This window comes from Neovison vison, unplaced genomic scaffold (assembly GCF_020171115.1).
Source record: "Neovison vison isolate M4711 unplaced genomic scaffold, ASM_NN_V1 Scaffold_088, whole genome shotgun sequence".
In the NCBI taxonomy this organism is placed as follows: Eukaryota; Metazoa; Chordata; class Mammalia; order Carnivora; family Mustelidae; genus Neogale; species Neogale vison.
In genome coordinates this window covers 173367-196681 of record NW_025334892.1, presented here as the reverse complement: position 1 = coordinate 196681, position 23315 = coordinate 173367, and the positions used below count along the sequence as shown (strand labels likewise).

The following is a 23315-nucleotide window of genomic DNA, read 5'->3' as shown; positions in this document are numbered from 1 at the left end:
TTGTGTTCCCTTGTTTTTATGCAGTGATATGCTTTCATTTCTTTTTCATTCTTTTGCATATCTTCCATAGGTATTTTCATTGTGGTCACCATGGGACTTATATAAAAGATCTTAAAGCAATCTGCATTAAGCTGATAAAACTTCAGTCACATACAAAAGCTATGTTTTTGCTTCTCCATTGCTCCTCCCTCTCCCCAGAACTTTCTTAACTAAAATAGATCATTTTTAGCATATAAGGTTCTTTTTTTTCTGTAAAAATAGTGATAGTCTATTCTTAAAAAAAAATCTATTCTGTTAACCCAGGGGTTCTCAAAGTGTGGTTTGCACACCCATAGAGGGTCCCTAGAAAATTTTTTCAGCAGGGTCCATTTAGTCGAAACTGTTTCCATGACAATTCAGAGATGGTATTTGTCTGTTTCATGGTGTTGACATTTGTAATGATGGGGCAAGGACAGCTGTGGGAAAACCTGCTGGCACTGGGCCAAATTGTAATAATAGTCATTTTGTGCTGCTCCATACTTCCAGTAAAACTAAGTGCCAGTTTTACTTAAAGATGTCTTTGGGGAAGTGGATAATTAATTTTGTTAAATCAAAACCCTTGGGTATATGGTGTTTTTTTTAAGACATAAATTTCATTTTTAATTTTTTATTTAAAGTCCAATTAGTGGGGCACCTGGGTGGCTCAGTCGATGAAGCATCTGTCTTCAGCTGGGGTCATGATCTCAGGGTCCTGGGATTGAGACCCATGTTGGGCTCTCTGCTCAGCAGGGAGCATGCTTCTCCCTCTCTCTACCATTCCTCCTGCTTGTATTCTCTGTCTCTCTGTCAAATAAATGAATAAAATCTTTAAAAAATAATAATAAAAATAAAGTCCAGTTAGTTAACATACAATGTAATATTATTTTCAGATGTGCATATAGTGATCAACACTTTCATACAACACCCAGTGCCCATCATATCATGGGTATGTGGTTTTTTAATGTGTGATGACATGAGAAGCATGCAGAACACTTCTGCATACTCGGGTATGCTACTTGTTTTAAGGAAAAGTACATGTATATTTGAATGCTTTTGTAAGCTCAAGCAGCTGCTTTTTTTTTTAAGATTTTTATTTATTAGGGGGGAGCACCTGGGTGGCTCAGTGGGTTGAGCCTCCGCCTTCGGCTTGGGTCATGATCTCACAGTCCTGGGATCGAGCCCCACATCTGGCTCTCTGCTCAGCGGGGAGCCTGCTTCTCCCTCTCTCTCTGCCTGCCTCTCTACCATTTTTACTCCAAAGAAAGACTGTGATTACACAGAGTTGGGTATTTTTCCCAACGTTTTCTTGGAAATGAATGAAATGAGCTTGTCATTTCAAATATTTGTTGATAGTATTTTTTGCTGACAGTATTTGTTACTCTCCGTAAAATGTAAGCCTTTTTAAGTGAAAATTAGAATTTTAGAATTTTGGGAAACTTATATTCACCACCCTGTGCTTTGGCAGCTTTAAAGAGTGTTTGATAAGGTGATATTAATGATGTGATACACTGTGTGATGCAGTGTATCCATATTTGGAAGGTCTGTGTAAGTCAGTGAACCAATATTTTTGAAACTATTCAAAAATATGTGATGTCATAAAATCAAGAGTAAAAAGATCCACTTACCATGGGAAATAGACCATTGGGTTTTAATATAACAGACAGTTTTACTGATCTAGTTTGCACTTCCACATTCTAACTAACCTTTAAGAAACTACCACTTGTCAAGTTCTGATGTAATATCAAAGAAGAATATCTTCACAGTGATTTCAGAAAGCTGTTAAAATACTCCTTTTCCCATCTCTGCATGTGTGAGGCAAGATTTTCTTAATATAAAGAGGGGTGCCTAGGTGGCTCAGTTGTTGAGCATCTGCTCTTGGTTCAGGTCCTGAGACCAGCATCCTGGGATGGAGCCCCACATCAGTTTCCCTGCTCCGAGGGAAGCCTGCTTCTCCCTCTCCCAGTCCCCCTGCATGTGTTCCTTCCCTCTGTCAGATAAATAAATAAAACCTTTAAAAATATATACAGATAAAACTGTTTCTCCATTCACAAAGCTTCTTATATGTGTGGGTTTTCATACCAAGCATTCTTCTCTCTGTGGGGTCCTACTGTTTAATTCATTCTGGCACTAACTCCCCAGAGGTAGCACTGACCTCCCAGGTTAAGGGCTCAGTCCCACAAGATTGCCCCCCATTTCAGGTGCCAGCTGCAAGTCTCAAGATTTTACCTATACTTCTGGCCAACTAGCTATATAAATCTGGGGTTTCCACAACCTCTCCTCATGTTCAATAATATTTTCATAATAACTCACTGAACCTAGGGAAACACTTGACTGGTTTATTATAAAGTATGTTGTAAAGTATACAAGTGAAGCACCAAGTGAAGAGGTACAGAGGGCAAGGTCAAGAAGGATCCCAAGTGCAGGAGGCCCTGTCTTTGTGGGGTTGGGCTGTGCCACCCTTCCAGCAAATAGATGCATTCATCATCCCAGAAGCTCTCTGAACCACTTCATTCAGGGGTTTTGTGGTTCTATAGTGTGGGCACGATTGGTTGAATTACCATTTGTGATTAACTTGATGATCCCCCAGATTTTCCACTCTCCCTGGAGGGTAGGGAGTGGGGCTGGAAGTTCTGATTCTGTAATCACATGGTTGGTTTCTCTGGCAACCAGCCCCATTTCTGCATGTCACCTCATGACCATAAACTTTTCTGTGGTTGAAAGGGGCATATTATGAATAACAAAATATGCTTACCTCACCCCTACCACTCAGGTAATTCCAGGGGTTTTAGAAGCTCTCTGCCAGGAACAGGGATGAAGACTCTGTGTGTGTGTGTGCGTGTGCATGTGTGTGTGTGCGTGTGTGTGTGTGTGTGTGTGTATTTTATATCACTGTATCAAAATACACTTCAGCCAACACAAAATAGCACCGCAGATTGAATGCCAAAGCAGATACGAAAACATAGCAGTTTCCTATCAATATAAACAGAGTGTTGCAAAAATGTTCAATAATGCCCTTTTCCCACTAATTGTTTTGGAAAATAGTTTTTTTTCCATAAAAAATACATTTTTGGAAATGTGTTTTGGAAATGTATTGTTTGGAAAATAGTTTCTTCTCCATAAAAAATTTAAGAAAGATTTACTAATGTTAATTTTAACTGAGTCAGAAATTTTTCTTGTTTTTTTAAATTTATTTTTTTTTCCAAAGACTTTATATATTTATTTGACAGAGGAGAGAGAGCACAAGCCAGGGGGAGCAGCAGAGGGAGAGGGAGAAGCAGGCTCCCTGCTAAGCAGAGAGCCCGATGCAGGGCCCGATTCCAGGACCCTGGGACCATGCATGACCTGAGCTATAGACAGCGGCTTAAACATCTGAGCCACCCAGGCACCCCAGTTTTTAAAAATTTCTAATACCTTCATATCTATAGCCCAAACTCCCACTAACGAAAGATCTTTAGGTTCCTCAGTAATTTAGAGTTGCAGAGAAGTCCTGAGATTCAGAAGTTTGAGACTCATTGTTTTAACCTTCTAAGGTTGTTAAAGTTAAACAGATGTGTTTATGAATGTGAAATCATTTTGTAAAATATTTTAAGTGTAGGTTTATAAATAGTTTTTTTTATTTTTATTTTTAACAGCTCTTGCTGTTACATTTGCTGTGCAAGTCCTTCAGGTTGAGACTTGGAGAAGAGACCTGGAAAGAAAACATGCAGAAGTAATTGCTGTTGCAGAGCTCATTAGTTTAGATGGGAGTCAGGGGGGAGATTCACATAGAACTCTGTTCCACAAACCAGACAGTGAAAACATAACATGCTGGAGGCTTGTTTTGTCCTAAATACTTAGTGATACGTATTTATATTTGTAATATACGTATATGGATTTGTCTGTGTGTTTGCTTGGTCATACCGCAAATAGGTCTGCTGCTCCTGATTCTGGTCCATTACTCATCCAAGTTGCTCTTTGAATTTTGAAGTTTTCCCCTTCTTTCCTTGCAGGTATAGAACAAGATGCAGTGAATACTTTTACCAAATATATATCTCCAGATGCTGCTAAACCAATACCAATTACAGAAGCAATGAGAAATGACATCATAGGTAAGCAGTGCTTGAAGTTATGGCAAAAATAAATAAATAATGCATGGTTTTGGTTATTAGCTAAGAGATTTTTTTATGAACATGGAATTCAACATATCCTTTCCTAGTCTGTTTTCAGAGCACGTTATATATCTACTGTATCTCACTTTAGATTTTCCTCTCTCATATATTGGACCCAAATTTTTAGATTTTGATTCAAGTAACAACAGCAGCAAGGAAGTAACAGTAGCACACATTTATTGAGTACTCAGTGTGTCCCAGACAGAATTGTAGGCACTGTTCATGGATAAACTCGAATCTTCTAAAGAACGTTGTAATGTAAATATAGTTGTTATTTTATAAACGAGGAATCAGAAGCACAAAGAGAGTAAATAATTTGCCCAGAGTAACACAACTCAGACACGGCAGAGTCAGGATTTGAAAATAGACGCCTACACATTAAGTAGTATGCTATTTGGCAGTGTTTTTCAAACTGTAAATTCAGACCAGTCTCCTCTTAGACCTAGCTTTCTGCCAAACAAAGGACTAGAATAGAAAAATTGAAAGTGCTCAGTAATAAGGCCAAACAAACATTCCAGGCCATTGTTTTCATATACGTATATGTGTACTGTGTCACGTAAATCTATGTCTCTGTAGGTCCTCGTAAGAAAAAAATTGGGGGCGCCTGGGTGACTCAGTGGGTTAAAGCCTCTGCCTTCAGCTCAGGTCATGATCCCACGCTCCTGGGGTTGAGCCCCCGCATTGCGCTCTCTGCTCAGCAGGGACCTGCTTCTTCCTCTTTCTCTCTGCCTGCTTCTCCGACTTCTTGCCTACTTGTGATCTCTGTCTGTCAAATAAATAAATAAAACCTTCCAAAAAATTGTCAGTTTTTGCTGCGTCGTATCAGAAGGACCTTAGGTGCACCTGTAATCACAGATGACAGTGGTTTGTTTGTTTATTAAATAAATCTTGTATTCCTATCAAGCCCGAGTACTGAGTTTTAATTTTTATTACAGGGACTTTGTATTTTTGATTTATGAAATGAATCATGCTGTTAACAGGTTGTTCCCAGCAGGGGGCTCCTGAAGTCTTCACCAGAGATACTTTGCACTCAGTCATCGTTGGAGACAGTAAAACCCTTTCCTGTCTGAGCTGTAGTTCTTAAATTGGCCCACCATACTTCCCAGTGAACAACTGTTGGCTATTTTGGGGCCCGTCAGGTGCCGGGCCCATTGTTTTCCTTTTCTTTCTTCCACACAGATGCTTCTAGCATGTAGGTCTTGTGGATAGTGGTTGTTTGTCCCCGTTTACTTGTATTTTGGGTTTTCACCCAGTTTTGTTGCAAATGTTGTCATTGGATTTTGGCTTTTCTATGTAATTCCTCTCTTTTTATGTGGGAATTTGTGGCTACCATCTTCCAGACTTCTCTAGACCAACATTTCTTGTGTAATAATACAACTAGGGTGTCCTAACTGATGAGAATTTGACTCTTGGGGGAATTGGTTGGCTAGTGATTCCTTTGGGGACTCGTTTGTACCAGCGAATAACCAAACTATCTGGGTTAGGGGAGAAAAGGGAGAATTTTTGAGCCAAATACATTACATTTAAAAATGAAATATCAGGGGTGCCTGGGTGGCTCAGCGGGTTAAGCCGCTGCCTTCGGCTCAGGTCATGAACTCGGAGTCCTGGGATCGAGCCCCACATCGGGCTCTCTGCTCAGCAGGGAGCCTGCTTCCTCCTCTCTCTCTGCCTGCCTCTCTGCCTGCTTGTGATCTCTCTCAAATAAATAAATAAAACCTTAAAAAAAATGAAATATCAGGGACGCCTGGGTGGCTCATTCGGTTAAGCGTCCACCTTCAGCTCAGGTCATGATCCCAAAGTCCTGGGATCAAGTCCCACATCCAGCGCCCTGCTCAGCAGAGAGCTTGCTTCTCCCTCTGCCTCTGCTGCTCCCCATGCTTGTGCTCTCTTTCTCTCTCTCTGTCTTTTTCTCTCTCTGGCAAATAAATAAGTAAAATCTAAAAAAAAAAAAAAAACCCAAAACCCCAAAAATATCACTTCAGTTCTTTTTTTCCTTTTCTTAAACTGTATCAAATTAATGATACAATACCATGAGGGGGAAAATAATCTTTGGAAGTATAAGTTGATAATATTTAGTGATTAAGGGATCTGAGAAAGTTAAAATGTTAATTACCTGTATGTTTTCAGACCATTTTTCCTCTTTGAGCCCCATTCTTCTTAATCTTACCCCATGTTCTCCTCTTTTGGTTGGAATATTCTAATACAGCTGTACTTCAAATACGTTACAGTTGGAAGAAGTCTGCACTTGTGCTGTTACTGTGTACCCCACCTGCCTAGTTTTGCTGTAAATGTTATTCATGGGTTTCTGGTGTTGCTAATTACTTCCTTTTTATATGGGGATTCAGAATAACTCAGAAACTATGCTTCCACTCTCTCCTTCATCTTCTGCAAATCCTTGAAGTAGAATTTAAAAAATATTTTGACGGTACAGCTGATGGAATTTGCTGATAGTTTGAAAATGAGCAGGGTAAGAAGGAAAAAGGAATCAAGCATGACTTCATTTCTTTGAAAAACTTGAATAACTGGGAGAGTGAAGTTGCCATTTATAAAATGAAGAAGATTGTAGGGGTAATAGCTTAAGGGAAAAATCAGGAGTTTGGGTTTGTAGGGGCCCAAATGGTGAAAGTCACGTATGCAGTTGGATATCTGTGCAAGGAGTTGATGAGAGAGGCAGGCCTGGGTTGGCGATGTGTTTGGAAGTCATCAGGATATAGATGGGCTTAGAGCCATGGATAACATTATCCTCAGAGTGAGTATGGTGAGCAGACAAGAGGGCCAAGGACTGTGTCTTGGGGCAGGCCTAACATTCACAAGTCTGGTGGGTGAGGGAGAACCAGCAAAGGAGACACAGAAGGAGCAGCCCATAAAGTCAGCTTTGTATCTGCTATGTCTCAGAAGAGTAGGGTATAGTAGGGTATAGTAGTTCTTAATGGAAGCCAAGTGAAAAAGTGTTTCTGGGAGTCAGGGAGTGATCAGAGGTGTGTTAAATCCTGCCGAGATTTTAAGTAAGATGAACACTAGGAATGGAATGGGTTTGCCAGCCTTGTGGACAGCTGGTCCGTCAGTTACCTTAATTTCAGTGGACCACTGGAGACAGAAACTTCATCAGAGGAGGCGGAGTGAGGACAGCAGGTATGAGCAACTCCTGAGAGGCATTTTGCTATAAAGATGAGCTAGAAGAGGATGTTAAGTCAAGGGACAGTGGTTTTTGTTTTGTTTTTTTGTAGTGATGTAGTGATGTGTTATAAGCATATGAGATATAGCATACAAACAAGTATGTATGTATAGGGTACAGACTGTAGCTGGTGAGTATGAGGCAGCAACAAAGGAAAAATTGATGCAGGAGACAGAGGACAACTGCTGTAAGAAAGAAGTCTTGAGGAGGCAAAAGAGGATGGGGCCCGGTGCTCAAATGCGGAGTGCACGGTAGAGGTCCAGGTAGATGTGGGAGTGATGGAAATAATTTTCTCATTGCTTCTATTTTCTTATTGAAGCAGGAAGCAAAGTCATCAGCAGAGAGAGTAAAAGAGCTGTTAAGGTGTTCCAAGAGAGAGGAGAAACTGGGTTGTGTGTTGTCTGGCAGAGTATGAGAGTAAATGGACCCGGAAACTGTAGTACGATCCTTGGGTTTCATTCAGGTCTCACTAAGGTCATGAACTTTAGGTGAAACCAGCCATCGTGGGTGAATGTTTTTTTTCCAGCCATATTTAATAGCTGGCTAACCAGCTTACTGATGTGCTGCGGTTTACTTAGGTAATTCCTGATTTTAGTGCATTTTGTGTTTCTACCAAACAACATTCGGATAAACTTTTTTACAGATAAACCTTTTTTTACAAATCCGTAACTCTTTTAAGTTGCTGTCTTAGAGTTGCTGATTGAAAGGGCATGTTTATTTTTAAAGCTTATGCTATAAACTCCCACAGTGCTCTCCAGAAAAGGATATACCAGTATATTCTCACTAACACTAGTTAGTGTCTGTTTTCTCATGTCCTTGCCCAAGCAAGGCAGTGCAGTGTTAAAAAATTAAACTTGTGCATTGTTATAACAATTTTGTGCCAGTTTACTAGACAAACGGGTAGGGTGCCTCCTTATTCTAACTTGTGGTTATATTTATTTGACTGCTAGTGAGCATGTATATTTTTTCATATTGACCATTTTATGTTTATTCTTTTTTTTAAGTTTATTTAATTTTTTTTAGTAATCTCTACACCCAGCCAGCGTGGAGCTTAAACTCACAACCCTGAGTGAGCATCCCCTCCAGACTGAGCCAGCCACGCACCCATTTTGCAAACTACTTCTTCATGTCCTTTCCTCATTTTTCTTTGGGGACATTTTTTACTAGTTTGTAGGAGCTCTTGATATATGAATGATAATAATCTGTCATATACAGGGTAAACTGTCATTGGTGCTGCACTCACACCCCCCCAGTTTGCCTTTTTTAAAAAAAAAAGATTTTATTTATTTTGACAGAGATCACAAGTAGGCGGAGAGGCAGGCAGAGAGAGAGGGGGAAGCAGGCTTCCCGCTGAACAGAGAGCCCGACGCAGGGCTCGATTCCAGGACCCTGAGATCATGACCCGAGCCGAAGGAAGAGGCGTAACCCCCCCGAGCCACCCAGGCGCCCCCCAGTTTGCCTTTTTAATTTTGTTTTATGGGTGTGTTAATGCATAGAAATTAATTTTATGCTAGTGAATCTTTTGATTTCTGCCTTTATATCTATGGTTAGAAAGACTTTTCCTACCTCAAGATTGTATGTCCATCTGTATTTTCTTAGCTCTATTTAAAACTTTCTGATTTGTATGCCTCTCCAGTTATTTCCTACTCTGATCCACAAAGGCGTATGGTTTGGATTTAGTAGAAATGTATTTACCATTTCTTTTACAGCAAAGATTTGTGGAGAAGATGGACAAGTGGATCCCAACTGTTCATTTTGGCACAGTCCATAGTCTTTAGTGCAATGGAGCAAGAGTAAGTTAATTTCATACTTTCACATTTTGGGTTTGGGGATTTGGGTTCACTCAACTACAAAGAATCAATTTTTGAGGACTTAAGTATTTTGAATGTTTACAGGATCTTATAGGCATATCTAAGTCTACCTTCGTTCGTGGTGTCTTTTAAATATAAATTATGTGAACTCTTAAAACACATGTTTGTTTTTAATGTTAGTATTTCTTAAGTTAAAAGAATTTTTTAAAATTCTGAAGTCATTTGGGGGTGATTATTAGAATAGTGTGACTATTAGAATTTATTTAAGCTATGCACGTGTTCAGTTAGATACCCTAATTTGTTAGCGCACGCTTTAAGCTTAATGGTTGCTCTATGACTAAATCCACATAGATTTGTTGATACTGCCTCCATGGTTTTTTTTTTTTTAGATGAATTATTTTGCATGCCCATACAGAAAAAAATGTACATATTGATTCATTTAGTATTTATGAAAAGGGTGCTCTTTGCAAGGCATAGTTAGATATAGTACCTGCTTTGAAGGAAGTTACATCCTATTAAGAGAAGTAGGGTATGTTCTTTGGTTACATGTAATATGAGGTAGCTTGTGTCACATGCCAGAGGAAAGCTCCAAAGTTTCTAAGAGGTGGGAGAGATTACTTCCAGGTCTAGGAACCAGGAACGACACCATGGGAGGAGAGGTAGTGTTGACCTAGGCTTTTAAGATATATTAGGCACAGAATGGAAAGAGTATATTTTTCCCAGTTAAGCTCTTTCCTTGATCATTCCCTCAAAATTTCCCTTTTTGTCCACGTGCAGGCACTTTAGTGAGTTTCTGCGAAGTCACCATTTCTGTAAATACCAGATTGAAGTGCTGACCAGTGGGACTGTTTACCTGGCTGACATTCTCTTCTGTGAATCAGCCCTCTTTTATTTCTCTGAGGTAAAGTCTGCATTTCCTTTCACACTCTGTTAGAGCATTCCAGCCTCTAAACTAGAAATGCTGGGACCCCCCCTATAGAAAATAACATGGAAAAGCCAAATCATTTCCAAAAACATCACTGGAATGAAATAATTTTCTTAGGTTAAGTTGTACACCTAATGGCAAGAGTACTTGAATGGCATATCAGTCAGAGTAAAGAGAACATGAAAACTCAGTGTAAAATAACTCTTAATTTTGAAAACTTAATTAAACTTCTTACAAGATAATGCCTACTTTTAATTATCTGGAGCCATTTTAAAACCATAGACTTTATACTTGATTCCAGGGCACACATATTTGTGGACCAGACTTCAGAAGAGAGAAAGAAAAGGAGTAAATTTTTTCCTACTATCATCACTTTTATTTTAGCCACCTGATAGGATTTCTCAAGCAATGAATAGATTAATCTCTTTGAGGCATATTTGTTAGGTTTCAGCAAATGAAATTCTTTCCTTGCAAAAGCAAGTGACTATTAAGTAGAGAGGAGAGGATTTTCCAGGCTCACGAAACATTAACGTAGATAGACACTTGCACTCTGCCTCTCCCAAGAACAGAGCTTTTGGTTGATTTGCTTTCTCACTCCCTCCGTTTCTCGTAAGTTTAAGGCCCCATTTGTTCAGGTTGTGGTGGCTGCATGGAAGGATGGAAGTGATTGGGTTTAAAAGACTTGGTCTGCTAAGTTTACTTTTTGTATGTTAGCCACTGAGGGACCACGGATCATCTTTACTGTGATTCTGACTCCAGTTCCCTTAAGTTTGTACCCAGCAGTGTGGTGGGGTTTTTGTTAGTTGTTTGGTTTTTTCCCCTCTGTGAGAATGATCTTCAACTTTTCAGTCTCAAGAGCGACTGTGAGTTGCTGACTGGCATGAACTGAATGAGTACATCTGTTTTTTTTTTGTTGTTTTTTTGTATATGTTTTCCATTTTTAATGGTTGGCGTAATGGATTAGAGATGGTTAGAGAAATCTATCGATAGTCTTGTGCTCTTGTATTTTTCCTTCCTAGTACATGGAAAAAGAGGATGCAGTGAATATCTTACAGTTCTGGTTGGCAGCAGATAACTTCCAGTCGCAACTTGCTGCCAAAAAGGGCCAGTATGATGGACAGGAGGCACAGAATGATGCCATGATTTTATATGACAAGTGAGTTTTATTGATGTATTCAGCATCTGGCAAATATTGAGTATTTGATATGTATACATATCAAATACTCAATATACAAAAATATACTCATATACAAAAAACATATCCATAAAACTGGATGTCTTTTATCAGAAGTAAAGACATCCAGTTTTTGCTGTCAAGGAGCTCACACGGAATAGCATAAAAGCCTCTTTTCCTATGGAACATTTTAGGATTCTTAGAAAAAAATATTTCTGCTAGGGGAATGGGTGGTTTGTGTTTGGAAGAAGGATGATGGTGGTGGAGTTAGGGGAGATTTCACAGAAGAAAGATTTGAATTGAAACCTGAATAATGAATGGAATTTTGCTAGCCGGAGAAGGCGGGAAAGAACATTCTAGACAGAGGCATTGGCACAAGCAAAGTCAGAGAAATCTAGGGTGTGGCACTTCCAGGAAACTTGAGTTTGGGTAAGTAAAACTTGGGTAGGCAATCTAAGAGGAAGATGAAACTAAAGGGAATGTATTGTAAAGGGTATTAGATATCTGTGTACAGGTGTATCATATTTCTGGTGCAGATCTGTGCAGCCAAGTTATTACTCATTGAATAAGAGTTTTTCATTGGTCTTCATTGAAAATGAGAGGATGGCAAAATCTTACAGTGAACAGAACTGAGAACATCTGGTCAGTCGAGTGCTAAGCCTGTGGTCAGCCATGTCACCCTTTTTTTTTTTTAAAGATTTTATTTATTTATTTGGCAGAGACACAGCAAGAAAGGGAACACAAGCAGGGGGAGTGGGAAAGGGAGAAGCAGGCTTCCCACCGAGCAGGGAGCCCGATGCGGGGCTCGATCCTAGGTCCCTGGGATCAGGGCCTGAGCCCAAGGCAGACACTTAACAACTGAACCACCCAGGCGCCTCCAGCTGTGTCAGTCTTTTAATTTTCATTAATTCTGTAAAGAAAAGTAATGTGCTATTTGTATCCACAAGCAACCGCTGAGAGGATAACTTGACAGTAGAGGAAAACCACGGGATGTCAGGGTTGCAAGAGAGCTGAGCGCGCATCTAGGTCAGCGGTTCCTGAGCACTGCTCTGCAGGTCCGTGCTAGGCTGTCTGCATAAGAACCAGCTGGAAGCTTGTTAAAAAAAGATTTCCATCCCTCCTCTCTAAGAGATTCTGATTCAGCACGTTTGAGGCATGACCCAGGAATCTTTATTTTTAGAAGATACCCCAGATGATGTTGATGGGTAGCCAGATTCGGGATCTAGTCTAGTTTTCCCATTTTGCAGACAAGAAAATGAAGACTCTTTTTTTCTCAAAGTCACAGGGCAAGTTAGTGGCAGAACTTGAGCTGGATTGCAGTTCTTCATGTTTTCCCAGTGTTTGTTTTAGTATAATACATTTGTGAGAAATATTACATAAGAAACATTGCTAATGGGACGCCTGGGTGGCTCAGTTGGTTAAGCAGCTGCCTTCGGCTCAGGTCATGATCCCAGGGTTCTGGAATCGAGTCCCACATCGGGCTCCTTGCTCGGCAGGGAGCCTGCTTCTCCCTCTGCCTCTGCCTGCCTCTCTGTCTGCCTGTGCTCACTCGCTCTCTCTCCCTCTGTCTCTGACAAATAAATAAATAAAATCTTTAAAAAAATAAAACATCGCTAATATGGATTTGGAAATAGCAAGTGTTTTCTTTTAGAAATTTGGTCTGGTGTGCCCCAAAATTCAAATCATGGAGGAATATTTGCCAACTTGTTTTTACAAGTTGGGAGACTGTTTACGAAAAGGCTAATAACAAAATAATTTTTTTAAATTTTATTTTAATGCTAAAATAGAAGAGTGACACTAGTACCAAGGTCCTGGCTGGAGTTCAGTAGCCACCCAGAGCAGAGACCCTGTTTGCTTACTGGATCCCATTTTCACATTGGGAGCCATTTTTAAATGAAGATCGCTGTATGGCATCCCACTGGTACTGTCACTTTGTCAAGTTCATTGTGCCAAATTTGACTTCACCAATCCCAGTTCTTGAGGTTTTTAAAAGATTTATTATTATTATTATTATTATTTAATTTGAGAGGTAGAGTACGAGCAAGCATATGAGGTGGGGAAGGGAAGATGGTGAGAGAAAGAATTGAGAATCTCAAGCAGATTCCCTGCTGAGTCTGGAGCCCAACAGTGGGCTCCATCCCATGACCCTGAGATCATGACCTGAACTGAAATCAAGAGTTGGACACTCAGCTGACTGAACCACCCCGGTCCCCATGCCCGTTTGGTTTTGCATCTTATGTATGTATCATCACAATCATACCTGATCAGTCTTTCTGTGTTTGTATCATAGATAAGATTTAGAAGTCCCTAGAATGCTTGGAAGAGAACCTGCATATATTTTTTGCTTTTAATCCTTTTTTTGGTGTCTACCTTATAATCCACTTACCAAAACAGTAGTTTTGCATTATATCTTGTGAAGTTAGAAATCTTTGAGGTATCATTGATTACTCCTTTTCCCTTCTACACCCACTCCTCATCAAGTCCTGTCATTCTATCCAAATACCTGAAATCCATCTAATTGACCCTCGGCGCTATCATAGTTTGAATTCCTGCATGTTTGACTTGTGCCTTGTAGCTACAGTGGTGTTTTCTCATTGTGTCTGATGCAGAGATCTTTTCTGCTCCCTTTCCAGAGGGAAGAACTGTGTCTTACCCTCTTTTAAGTCCATTTCTGTCTCCTGGGTGTTGAACAGAGAATAGGGGCCCATTAAATATGTGTGATTGGTTTCTTTTTCTTTTTGTAGTCTGACCCTCAGCGATCTTAAAACAAGAACTGAGGAAGATGGAAGGACAGAGAAAGGTAGCAAGTTGACCCAGATACCTTTGGGGCTGTGGGAATAAAGGTTGCAGCACGGCTTCTAGAAGCCAGCTCTCAAGTCCTAGGTCCACAGGCTGAATCAAGTAGCCTCATAGAAGAGTAGGTGCCAAAAGTTGCTTATCCTGGCTAGGCAATTTGGTTTGACTTTGGCTGTCTTTATACCACAGGTATTTCTCCCTCCAGGCCACACATCCTCTTGGATTTGATGATGTTGTGCGATTAGAAATTGAATCCAATATCTGCAGGGAAGGTGGGGCACTCCCTAACTGTTTCACAACTCCATTACGTCAGGCCTGGACAACCATGGAGAAGGTAACCAAGAACTTCAAAAATATTAAACCGCAGGAAGTTTATACTGGTGAAACCCAGAAAACATAACATGGGAAAAAACCAAGTGTAACAAAACTGGAAAATTGAAGCAGTGGAGCATGGTGGTTAAGAGCAGAGGCCTTGAGTATGACTTTGTATGTATTACTTTAGCCTTGTTAGGCTGAGTGACCTCAGGCTGTTACTGAAATTCTTTAATTCCGGTTTCTGTTATCCTTTAAAATGGAGATAATTTGGATACTTACCTAAAAGTTATTTTAAGGAGGAAAATGAGGTAAGACATGCAAAGTTTTTCTTACTATTACGTCCAACACATAAAAGCATTAAAATATGTTAGTGGCTATTATTACTGCCTTTATTATTAAATTTTCAAAAATAATTAGATAGCAGTATTAGGCAAATTTGCTTAAAATGACCCAAATATTTTATCAGTATCTATCAATGAGGTTTGAACACTAGTTTCGTATATTGTAACTCGTGGGGTTTTACTAATAGCTTAATAATAAGGTATTAGAATTTGTGAATGATTTCTTTTTCTAATGAACTAGAGCAGATTTTACCAGGAATTGCACAGAGCCCAGGATAAGCCCATGAAGTTATGTTGCTTATATATGTCATGTGTATTTGGTGGAAAAGGATTAAGTAAGCACTGTTGAATAATACATGTAAAAACTGAATTTCAGAAATGTGGAAGAGTTACATATAAAAATCAAATCATTAAAAAGCTCATGGTAAACTGAATAGAGTATCAGCTATTGCCCAGAGATGAAAATTTTTTCATGATTAAAATTAAAATCTTTCTGATCGTAAAGGAAAAGTTCCAAATCTGTATCATATAAAGAATGTAAATTTTCTTAATAAAGTAAAATTAAAATACAGAGAAAAACAATGTGAAAATATTTCTTATAAAATGTGCATATGTAAAGAACTTTCACTAATTTTAAGAATTCTGTCAAGTAGATAAATGAGAAAAAGACGTGGATGATTTTTTATCAGTACTTTGAGAATTTTTGTGTTAGGTATCGGCATTTCAGCGATAGAAGAAACGTGGCTTCTGCCCTCCTGGACCTCTGTCTATAATGAAGGCACACATTAAACACAGACAACTTACAGTCATGTGCTAACTGCTCTGAAGGAAAAGTTGGTAGTAGGAAATGCCAGTAATAAACGTGGGAACTTATTCAGCATCATTAATAATTTTTATTTTTTTATTGTGTTATGTTAGTCACCATAAAATACATCATTAGTTTTTGATGCAGTGTTCCAAGATTCATTGTTTATGCACCACACCCAGTGTTCCATGTGATATGTGCCCTCCATAATACCCACCACCAGGCTTACCCATCCCACCACCCACAATTTTTAAATGTAAATAAAAATATCCATATTATCATTATGCACTTATTAACAGTGATTTGGAAAAACATATCTGGTGTTGGAAAGCCTGTGTCAAAACAGAGACCTTGATATATTGCCAGTGATATAAATTGACAGCATCCTTCTGAAGAGTAAATTGGCTATATATATCAAAGCTAAAATAGGGTGTCTGAATGGCTCAGTTGGTTAAGCAGCTGCTTTCAGCTCAGGTCATGATCCCAGTGTCCTGGGATCGAGTCCCACATCGGGCTCCCTGCTCATCTCTGCTTCTCCCCGACCCCTCTCCTCTCATGCGCTCTCTCTCATTCTCTCTCTCTCAAATAAATAAATAAAATCTTAAAAAAAAAAAAGCTAAAACACTCACACTGTTTAACTCAATAATCAAACGCCTGATAATTTATCTTAAGGAAATCAATTCAGAAGTAAATAATAATAATAATAATATATACATAAAGACTTTATAACCAGAAAAATCTCATTTCAGATTAGATCCACTCCCTGCATGTTTTCTGGTCACTAAGAAGTCTAAATATCAAGTCTATGTAATAGTTTTATGGCAAGCTTTTGGGTGGGGGGACATCTATAAATTGTACTCGTAATTTTAGTCACAACATAAACTGTACACGAAGGGGTAATACTTGGAGCGTAGCAAGGAAAAGCAAAGCCCTGTGTGCTAGCTGGAGGGATTGTGCGTAAAACTTTGTTTTCAAACAAAGTGGTTTCTTTTTTTTTAAAGATTTTATTTTATTTATTTATCAGAGAGAGAGAGAGAGTGAGCACAGACAGGCAGAGAGGCAGGCGGAGTCAAAGGGAGAAGCAGGCTCCCCATGGAGCAAGGAGCCCGATGTGGGACTCGATCCCAGGACCCTGGGATCATGGCCTGAGCCAAAAGCAGCTGCTTAACCAACTGAGCCACCCAGGCATCCCTCAAACAAAGTTTTAATTGTATTTGAATCCACTTTTAAAATGATGCTTGTCCTCTCTTCCAGGTCTTTTTGCCTGGCTTTTTGTCCAGCAATCTTTATTATAAGTATTTGAATGATCTCATCCATTCGGTCTGAGGAGATGAATTTCTGGGAGGAAATGTTTCCCTGACTGCCCACGGCTCTGTGGGCCCTCCTGAGGACTCTCACCCCAGTGGTCCGGACAGCTCAGCTTCTCAGGTACTCCTCAGTTAGCCTCTGGCGATCGGAAGAGAGGCGTATGGATCCTTTCCTTCAAATACCAGTAACAGATACGGTTTGGAAGTTTTTGTCGTAGAAGAAACAAAGTAGAAAATAAAATTAGCCCTACTTACTATATGTCTCAATAAACATGTCATAGTGATTAACGGTGTATTATATTGGAAGATACTGTGTTGTTTCATTCAGGCCGTTACTCTGTCTGACACTCCAGCTGTGGCTTTCAGTAATCAGACAACATGTCATGCATTTATAGCCTTTGAAGAGCTCTTTGTGGAATTATTTGGGAAATTTTAGTGACTACATTTGAAATGCTTTTTCTTTTAAGATTTACTTATTCATTTGAGGAGACAGTGCATGTGAGCATGAGCAGAAGGGAGAGAAGGGAGAGGGAGAGGAGGAGAGAGAACCCCAAGGAGACTCCACACTGTACGGAGGAGACTTGATCTTCCTGAGATCCGACCTGAGCTGAAACCAAGAGTCAGACGTAACCGATTGTGCCACCCAGGAACCCCTAGAATAATTCTTCACAATTCTTAATATTGTATTTCACTGAAGAGTTTCTGGTTTCGTTTTGAACTGTAGTGCCGTTGTACATTTCCTTAATCTTTTTTCGTTTTTTGGAGTGCTTTCCTGTATCAAACCTTATCTGATTCGTTCCTAAATTGGATGAAATGGGTTGTCGCCAAGAGAAGAGATCTAGAAAAATACTACGAAGTTAACTAATTGGATTAAAATCACACAGTAAGTGTAGAGCCAGAACATATTCCCTGTCTAGTGTTCTTCAGCATAACGTAGCATAACTATTTTCACATCACACTGTTGACACATACATAACACTTCAGATTTTTTGACACTGGGCCTTGGATAAATTTTCTTAGTTTCTGTGACAGTACTGCTTATCACCATCAACAAGGCTCTCCTTAGTACGTTTTCTTCCTATTTAGCTTATGTAGCTGGTGACCTGCCGAATGTGGTTGCCATTTTGTTTTTTGAGATAGGCTAGAATGTTTAGTTGTTACTTCAGCACTTAAAAGTTCTAGCTGCTGACCTTAAAATGTATTCTTACATTTTAGGTTGAAGTATAGTATATATACAGAAAACTCAGTATATCATAACTATATGTAGCTTGAAGAATTTTCATAAAGACTTGATCAGTGTATCTAGCATCCAGACAGGAAACATGACATTATCAGTACGTCATAAACCCTCTTGTGCCCTCTTCTAGTCACCCGTCCTCCCTGCTAGAATAGCTACTATCCTGATTTTTGATGGCATACGTTCGTTTTACCTATTTAGTTACGTAATTGAAATCAGTTTATATATACTCTTTTTTTAGTACAGCTTTATTGAGATATAATTCATATACCATACAGTTCACCCATTTATGTTGTATCATTTAGTGATTTTAGTATATTCATAGAGTTGCTCAACTGTCACCAAAGCCAGTTTAAAGTTTTTCATCTGAGAAACCCTTTAACTAATACCGTCCATATCCTCCAATTCTTCCAGCCCTAGGCTACTGCTAATCTATTTTCTGTCTCTATAGATTTGCCTATTCTGGACATTTCATATAATTGGAACCATATGATGTATGGTCTTTTGCGACAGCCTTCTCTCATTTAGTGTGCTGTTTTCAAGGTTCAGCCATGTTTAGCATGTATCAGCACTTTATTCCTTTTTTTCTTTGTTTTGTTGTTTGTTGTGGTAGTTTAAAAAAAGTCATTTACTAGAGAGAGAGAGAGACAGTGTGAGCTAAGGGGAGGGGCAGAGGGAGAAACAGACTCCCCGTTGAACAGGGAGCCTGTCACTGGGTCTGGTCCCAGGACCCTGACTTCATGACCTGAGCCAAAATCAAGAGTCCAGCGCTCAACTGATTGAACCACCCAGGCACCCCAGAACTCTATTCCTTTTATGGCCAAATAATACTCTGTTGTACGCACATTCCACATTTTATTTATATATCAATTGATGGACATTTGGATTGTTTCTGTCTTTTGATTATTACAAGTAATGCTGCTGTACAAGTTTTTGTGTGGATATAGGTTTTCATTTCTCATATATATATATATAGAAGTAGAATTCTTAGCTGAAATGACAAGTGTTTAACTCTGTCCTAATTACCTTTGCTTGGGTAACAAGTTTTGAAATCAGGAAGGAAGTGAGTCTTCCCACTTAGTTCTTCTTTTTCAAGATTGTTTTGACTATTTGAGGTCCCTTGAGTTTTCACATGCATTTAAGGATCAGTTTGTCAACTTCTATGAAGACTCCAGCCAGAATTCTGATGGGGAAGTGCATCAGTTTCATCGATCAGTTTGGGACGAGTTGCCGTATAATGATATTAAATATTCTGACCCGTGAACGTAGGATACCTTTCATTTATTTCAAATCTTCTTTAATTTCTTCCAGTAACATTTTGTAGTTTTCAAGTATCAGTTTTGCATTTCTTGTTTCTTTTAAATATTTTATTCTTTTTTTGTTGTTGTTTAAGATTTTATTTATTTATTTGACAGAGAGAGATCACAAGTAGGCAGAGAGGCAGGCAGAGAGAGAGGAAGAAGCAGGCTCCCCGCTGAGCAGAGAGCCCGATGTGGAGCTCGATCCCAGGACCCTGGAATGATGACCTGAGCCGAAGGCAGAGGCTTGACCCACTGAGCCACCCAGGCGCCCCTAAATATTTTATTCTTTTTGATACTATTATAAAGGGAATTTTTTCTTATATTCATATTTTCATTGTAAGCATATAGAAATATAGTTTTTTAAAAATTGAGATAAAATTCACCTAACAAAGTTAACTATTATGAAGTGTCTAATTCGGTGACATTTAGTATATATTCAGTGTTGTGCAACCATTACCGCTATCTGGTTCCAGCCGTTTTCATCACCCCAAATGGAAACCTCGCAAATGGAACATTAAGCAGTCACTCCCCATACCCACCTGTATTTTCTTCTAAGAGTTTTAGGCCTTTGATCCATTTTGAGTTAGTTTGCATGTTGTGTGAGTTAGGGCCAACTTTATTTATTTATTTATTTATTTTTGCATGTGGATATCTAGTTGTCCAGAACCATGTGTTGATAGAACTATTCTTTTATCATTGAGCAATCTTAGCATCTTTGTCAAAAATCATTTGACCTTAAATTTATTTCTGGAACTCTCAGTTCTGCTACATTGATCTACATGTATCTTATGCCAGTACTACATTGTTTTGATTACCACAGCTTTACAAGTTTTGAAATCAGGACTGTGTGTCCTCCAACTTTGTTTTATTCAATTGTCAAATTATTGTGGCTGTTCTGGGTCCCTCAATTTCATATGAATTTTAAAATTGGGTTTTCATTGAATCTGTAGGTTCCTTTGGGCTCTGTTACCATTTTAACAGTATTAAGTCTTTTTCTAGTCCATGAACGTGGGATGTCATCCACTTATTTAAGCGGTCTTTAATTTCTTTCATCATAGTTTTGTAGGGTCTCAGTGTACATGTTTTGTATTTCCATGGGTCTTTTTTTTCTGAATATTTTATTCTTTTTGATGCCATTATAATTAGAATTATTTTCTTCATTTCATTTTCTTATTCTTCATTGGTAATGCATAGGAATAAACTTTCCGTGCTGATCTTGTACCTTGTAACTTTACTAAATTTATTTGTTAGCTCTAATAGTTTTCTTTTGGATACCTTTATTTGAGAGAAAGAGAGTGAGCGAGAGGGAGAGAACAAGCCGGGGGTTGGGAAGGGGGAGAAGCAGAGGGAGAAGCATACTTCCCCACTGAGCCGGGAGCCCAATGCAGGACCCGAACTGACCTGAAGGGGGCGCTTAGCCAACTGAGCCATCCAGGCGCCCTGGTGCCTCTTTGTAATTATTTACCCTTCTTGGTACTTAAAGAGAACTCCCTTCCCCCACACTGTAGGGTGTGTTCTATAATAACTGTCTGTTCAGTTTTTATTTTAATTTAACCTATACCTTAGTCATGTATATTAAGCACATTCCCATCTTTTGTTATTTTAAGCAATGCTACAGTGAATAATCATATATTAGACATTCTGTGGAGCTAAGTCGGCTGTAATTGAATTTTTAGAGGTGGAATATCTAGGAAAACCCGTGGCTCCAGTATTTCCTAGAAATACCAATTCTGACTTTTTTGTGGGATGAGGAGTGGGAGATGACATGCTGGACGGGAACTTACTATATACTCATCTAGCTGGTCATTTTAGAAAGTTTTCTTTAGCTTTTCCTTTGTTACGTAGCCTCACTGAAAGTCAGAGGATTCATGTTTATTTGTAAAAGTTAGCTGAACTATGTCTGGGTGGATACGAGTCCTGCATACTTGGGAAGGTAATCCCTGTGAAGATAGCACATTTGTTGGAACATAGATCATTAAGAAGACAAACAGATTTGGCAATAAATAGTGTATGTTGTACATTGTAATATTGTACTTTCCTCCCATAGTTGTATTTTGAGGTGTAATTTCATAATCATTGCTGTTCAACATCTCCATAATGATGAAGTTGAGTGAGAATTACATGTATTTCAAATACCGAAGATTTTATACAACTCTGTCATAATCCAAACTTAGGACTGTTTGATTCCTGAGTAACTATTAATTTTACAGTTTCTCTTGTAGTCCAGTATGAAAAAAGCCAGTGTTAAAATTCTGAAAAATTTTGATGAAGCGATAATTGTGGATGCTGCGAGTCTGGACCCAGAATCTCTGTATCAGCGGACATACGCAGGGTAAGTTTAACTGGTATCAAGAATTTTTGCAAGTCTACTGAATTTTGCATCTTCTATTTTTTTATTTAAAATTTAAAAATTGTTTATAATCTATTGTTAACATTTTTACATAGAGTATCCAGTAGACCACAGTTAAGAGTGGAGGCTCAGGAGTGACTTCCTCGGTTTTAATCTTGGCTGTGCCACTTATTGGCAAATGGTGGACAGTAAGCCTTTTGGATTAATTAGCAAAGGTTGTATTTATTAGGGAATGGTTGGTTCATTTACTTACAGCCTTAATTAAGACAGTCTGTTGGGGTGCCTGGGTGGCTCAGTCAGTTGAGCGGCTGCCTTGGCTCAGGTCCTGATCCCAGGGTCCTGGGATCGAGCCCTGCAGCTGGCTCCCTACTCAGTAGGGAGCTTGCTTCTCCCTCTCCCCCTGCCTGTTGCTGTCCCTGCTTGTGCTCTCTCTTTCATTCTCTCTCTCTCTCTGTCAAATAAATAAAATCTAAAAAAAAATAAATAAGTCTGTCCATTGCAAGATGGTTTACTTCTATAAGTATTTTGGTGTGTAAAATAAATTAATTTTAACAGATAATGTATAAAATGGGTCAGAAATAGAGAAGTAATGACTTTTCCACATCTTTAAAGATAGTTTTCAGTGTTTGTTTTAGCGTTATGGTTTTGGCATCTTCCTGAAATTTTTCTCAAAGGAGACAAATTTGTATCTGTTGGTGTATTGCAATCACATTTGAAAGGAGGACTTACTAGGAACAGTAGCCCTAAAGCAAGACCCACTGTGCCCAAAGTGAAATAATACCTTGGCATCACAGAGTTTCTTTTTCTTTTTTTACCTTTTAATTACAAATACATTAATCCCTTATAAAAGTTAAATTGATAAAGCTAATGTCCCCTGTGGTCACACTCCACTACTCATTCTCTCCTTTTCCTACTCAGGATAATCACTGTTAACATTATAGTATGTATTTTTGTTTGCTTATTTCTAGTAATTGACATCACACTCTGTTCGGTATTGCATGCTTTCATTCACAGTGAGTTTTGGAGATTTTTCTTTGTTAGTTTATACAGATTTACCTCATTTTAACTATGTTTTAGTATTCTACATATAATATTAATTACGGCTCATAACTGTGGCCACTCTTCGGCCCTTTTGGTATTGATGAGTATTTAAGTTGTTTGCAATTTTTCACTGTTATACACAGAATAGCAGAAGACTTCCTTTTACTGACTTCCTTATACCATGAAGCAGATTTTAAATTTTAATAGATCTTACTGTCTTACCTTTAAAAATATGTATATTTTGCATTCTTACCACCCATTAATAAAAATACTAATTTTCCTCACATCTTTATTGACATTAAATAACATCAGATGTTTGACTTTTTACCAATCTGGACTACTGCTCCTGAGATTAAGCTTCTTTTGTTCGTTGTTCAGGTTTTTCTCCTGTGAACTGACCATTCATCTCCTTTTTATATTTTTCTCCTGGATGATTTCTTAGTGACTTGTTGGAATTCTGTATGTTTTTTAGCTTTCATTATTGATTAGTAATATCTGTTAAATAAGATCTTTCACTGTGTTCTTTGCCTTTTAACTTTGTTTTATATTGTTGTAAATTTATAGGATATAT

General features: G+C 38.7%; 2 protein-coding genes across 2 annotated transcripts in view; one reads left to right on the top strand and one right to left on the bottom strand.

Moving 5' to 3' along the window:
- The window catches only part of LOC122898012 (cytospin-B-like), a 334551-nt gene that overhangs the window by 296469 nt on the left and 14767 nt on the right, over window positions 1-23315 (bottom strand).
- Window positions 1-23315, top strand: part of LOC122898010 (A-kinase anchor protein 10, mitochondrial-like) — a 69280-nt gene that overhangs the window by 39551 nt on the left and 6414 nt on the right. Inside the window, 8 exon segments of the mRNA XM_044236197.1 lie at window positions 4008-4106; window positions 9051-9089; window positions 9092-9134; window positions 9930-10053; window positions 11097-11233; window positions 14237-14381; window positions 16763-16936; window positions 21576-21685. Coding sequence (XP_044092132.1) covers window positions 4008-4106; window positions 9051-9089; window positions 9092-9134; window positions 9930-10053; window positions 11097-11233; window positions 14237-14381; window positions 16763-16936; window positions 21576-21685 — 871 coding nt within the window.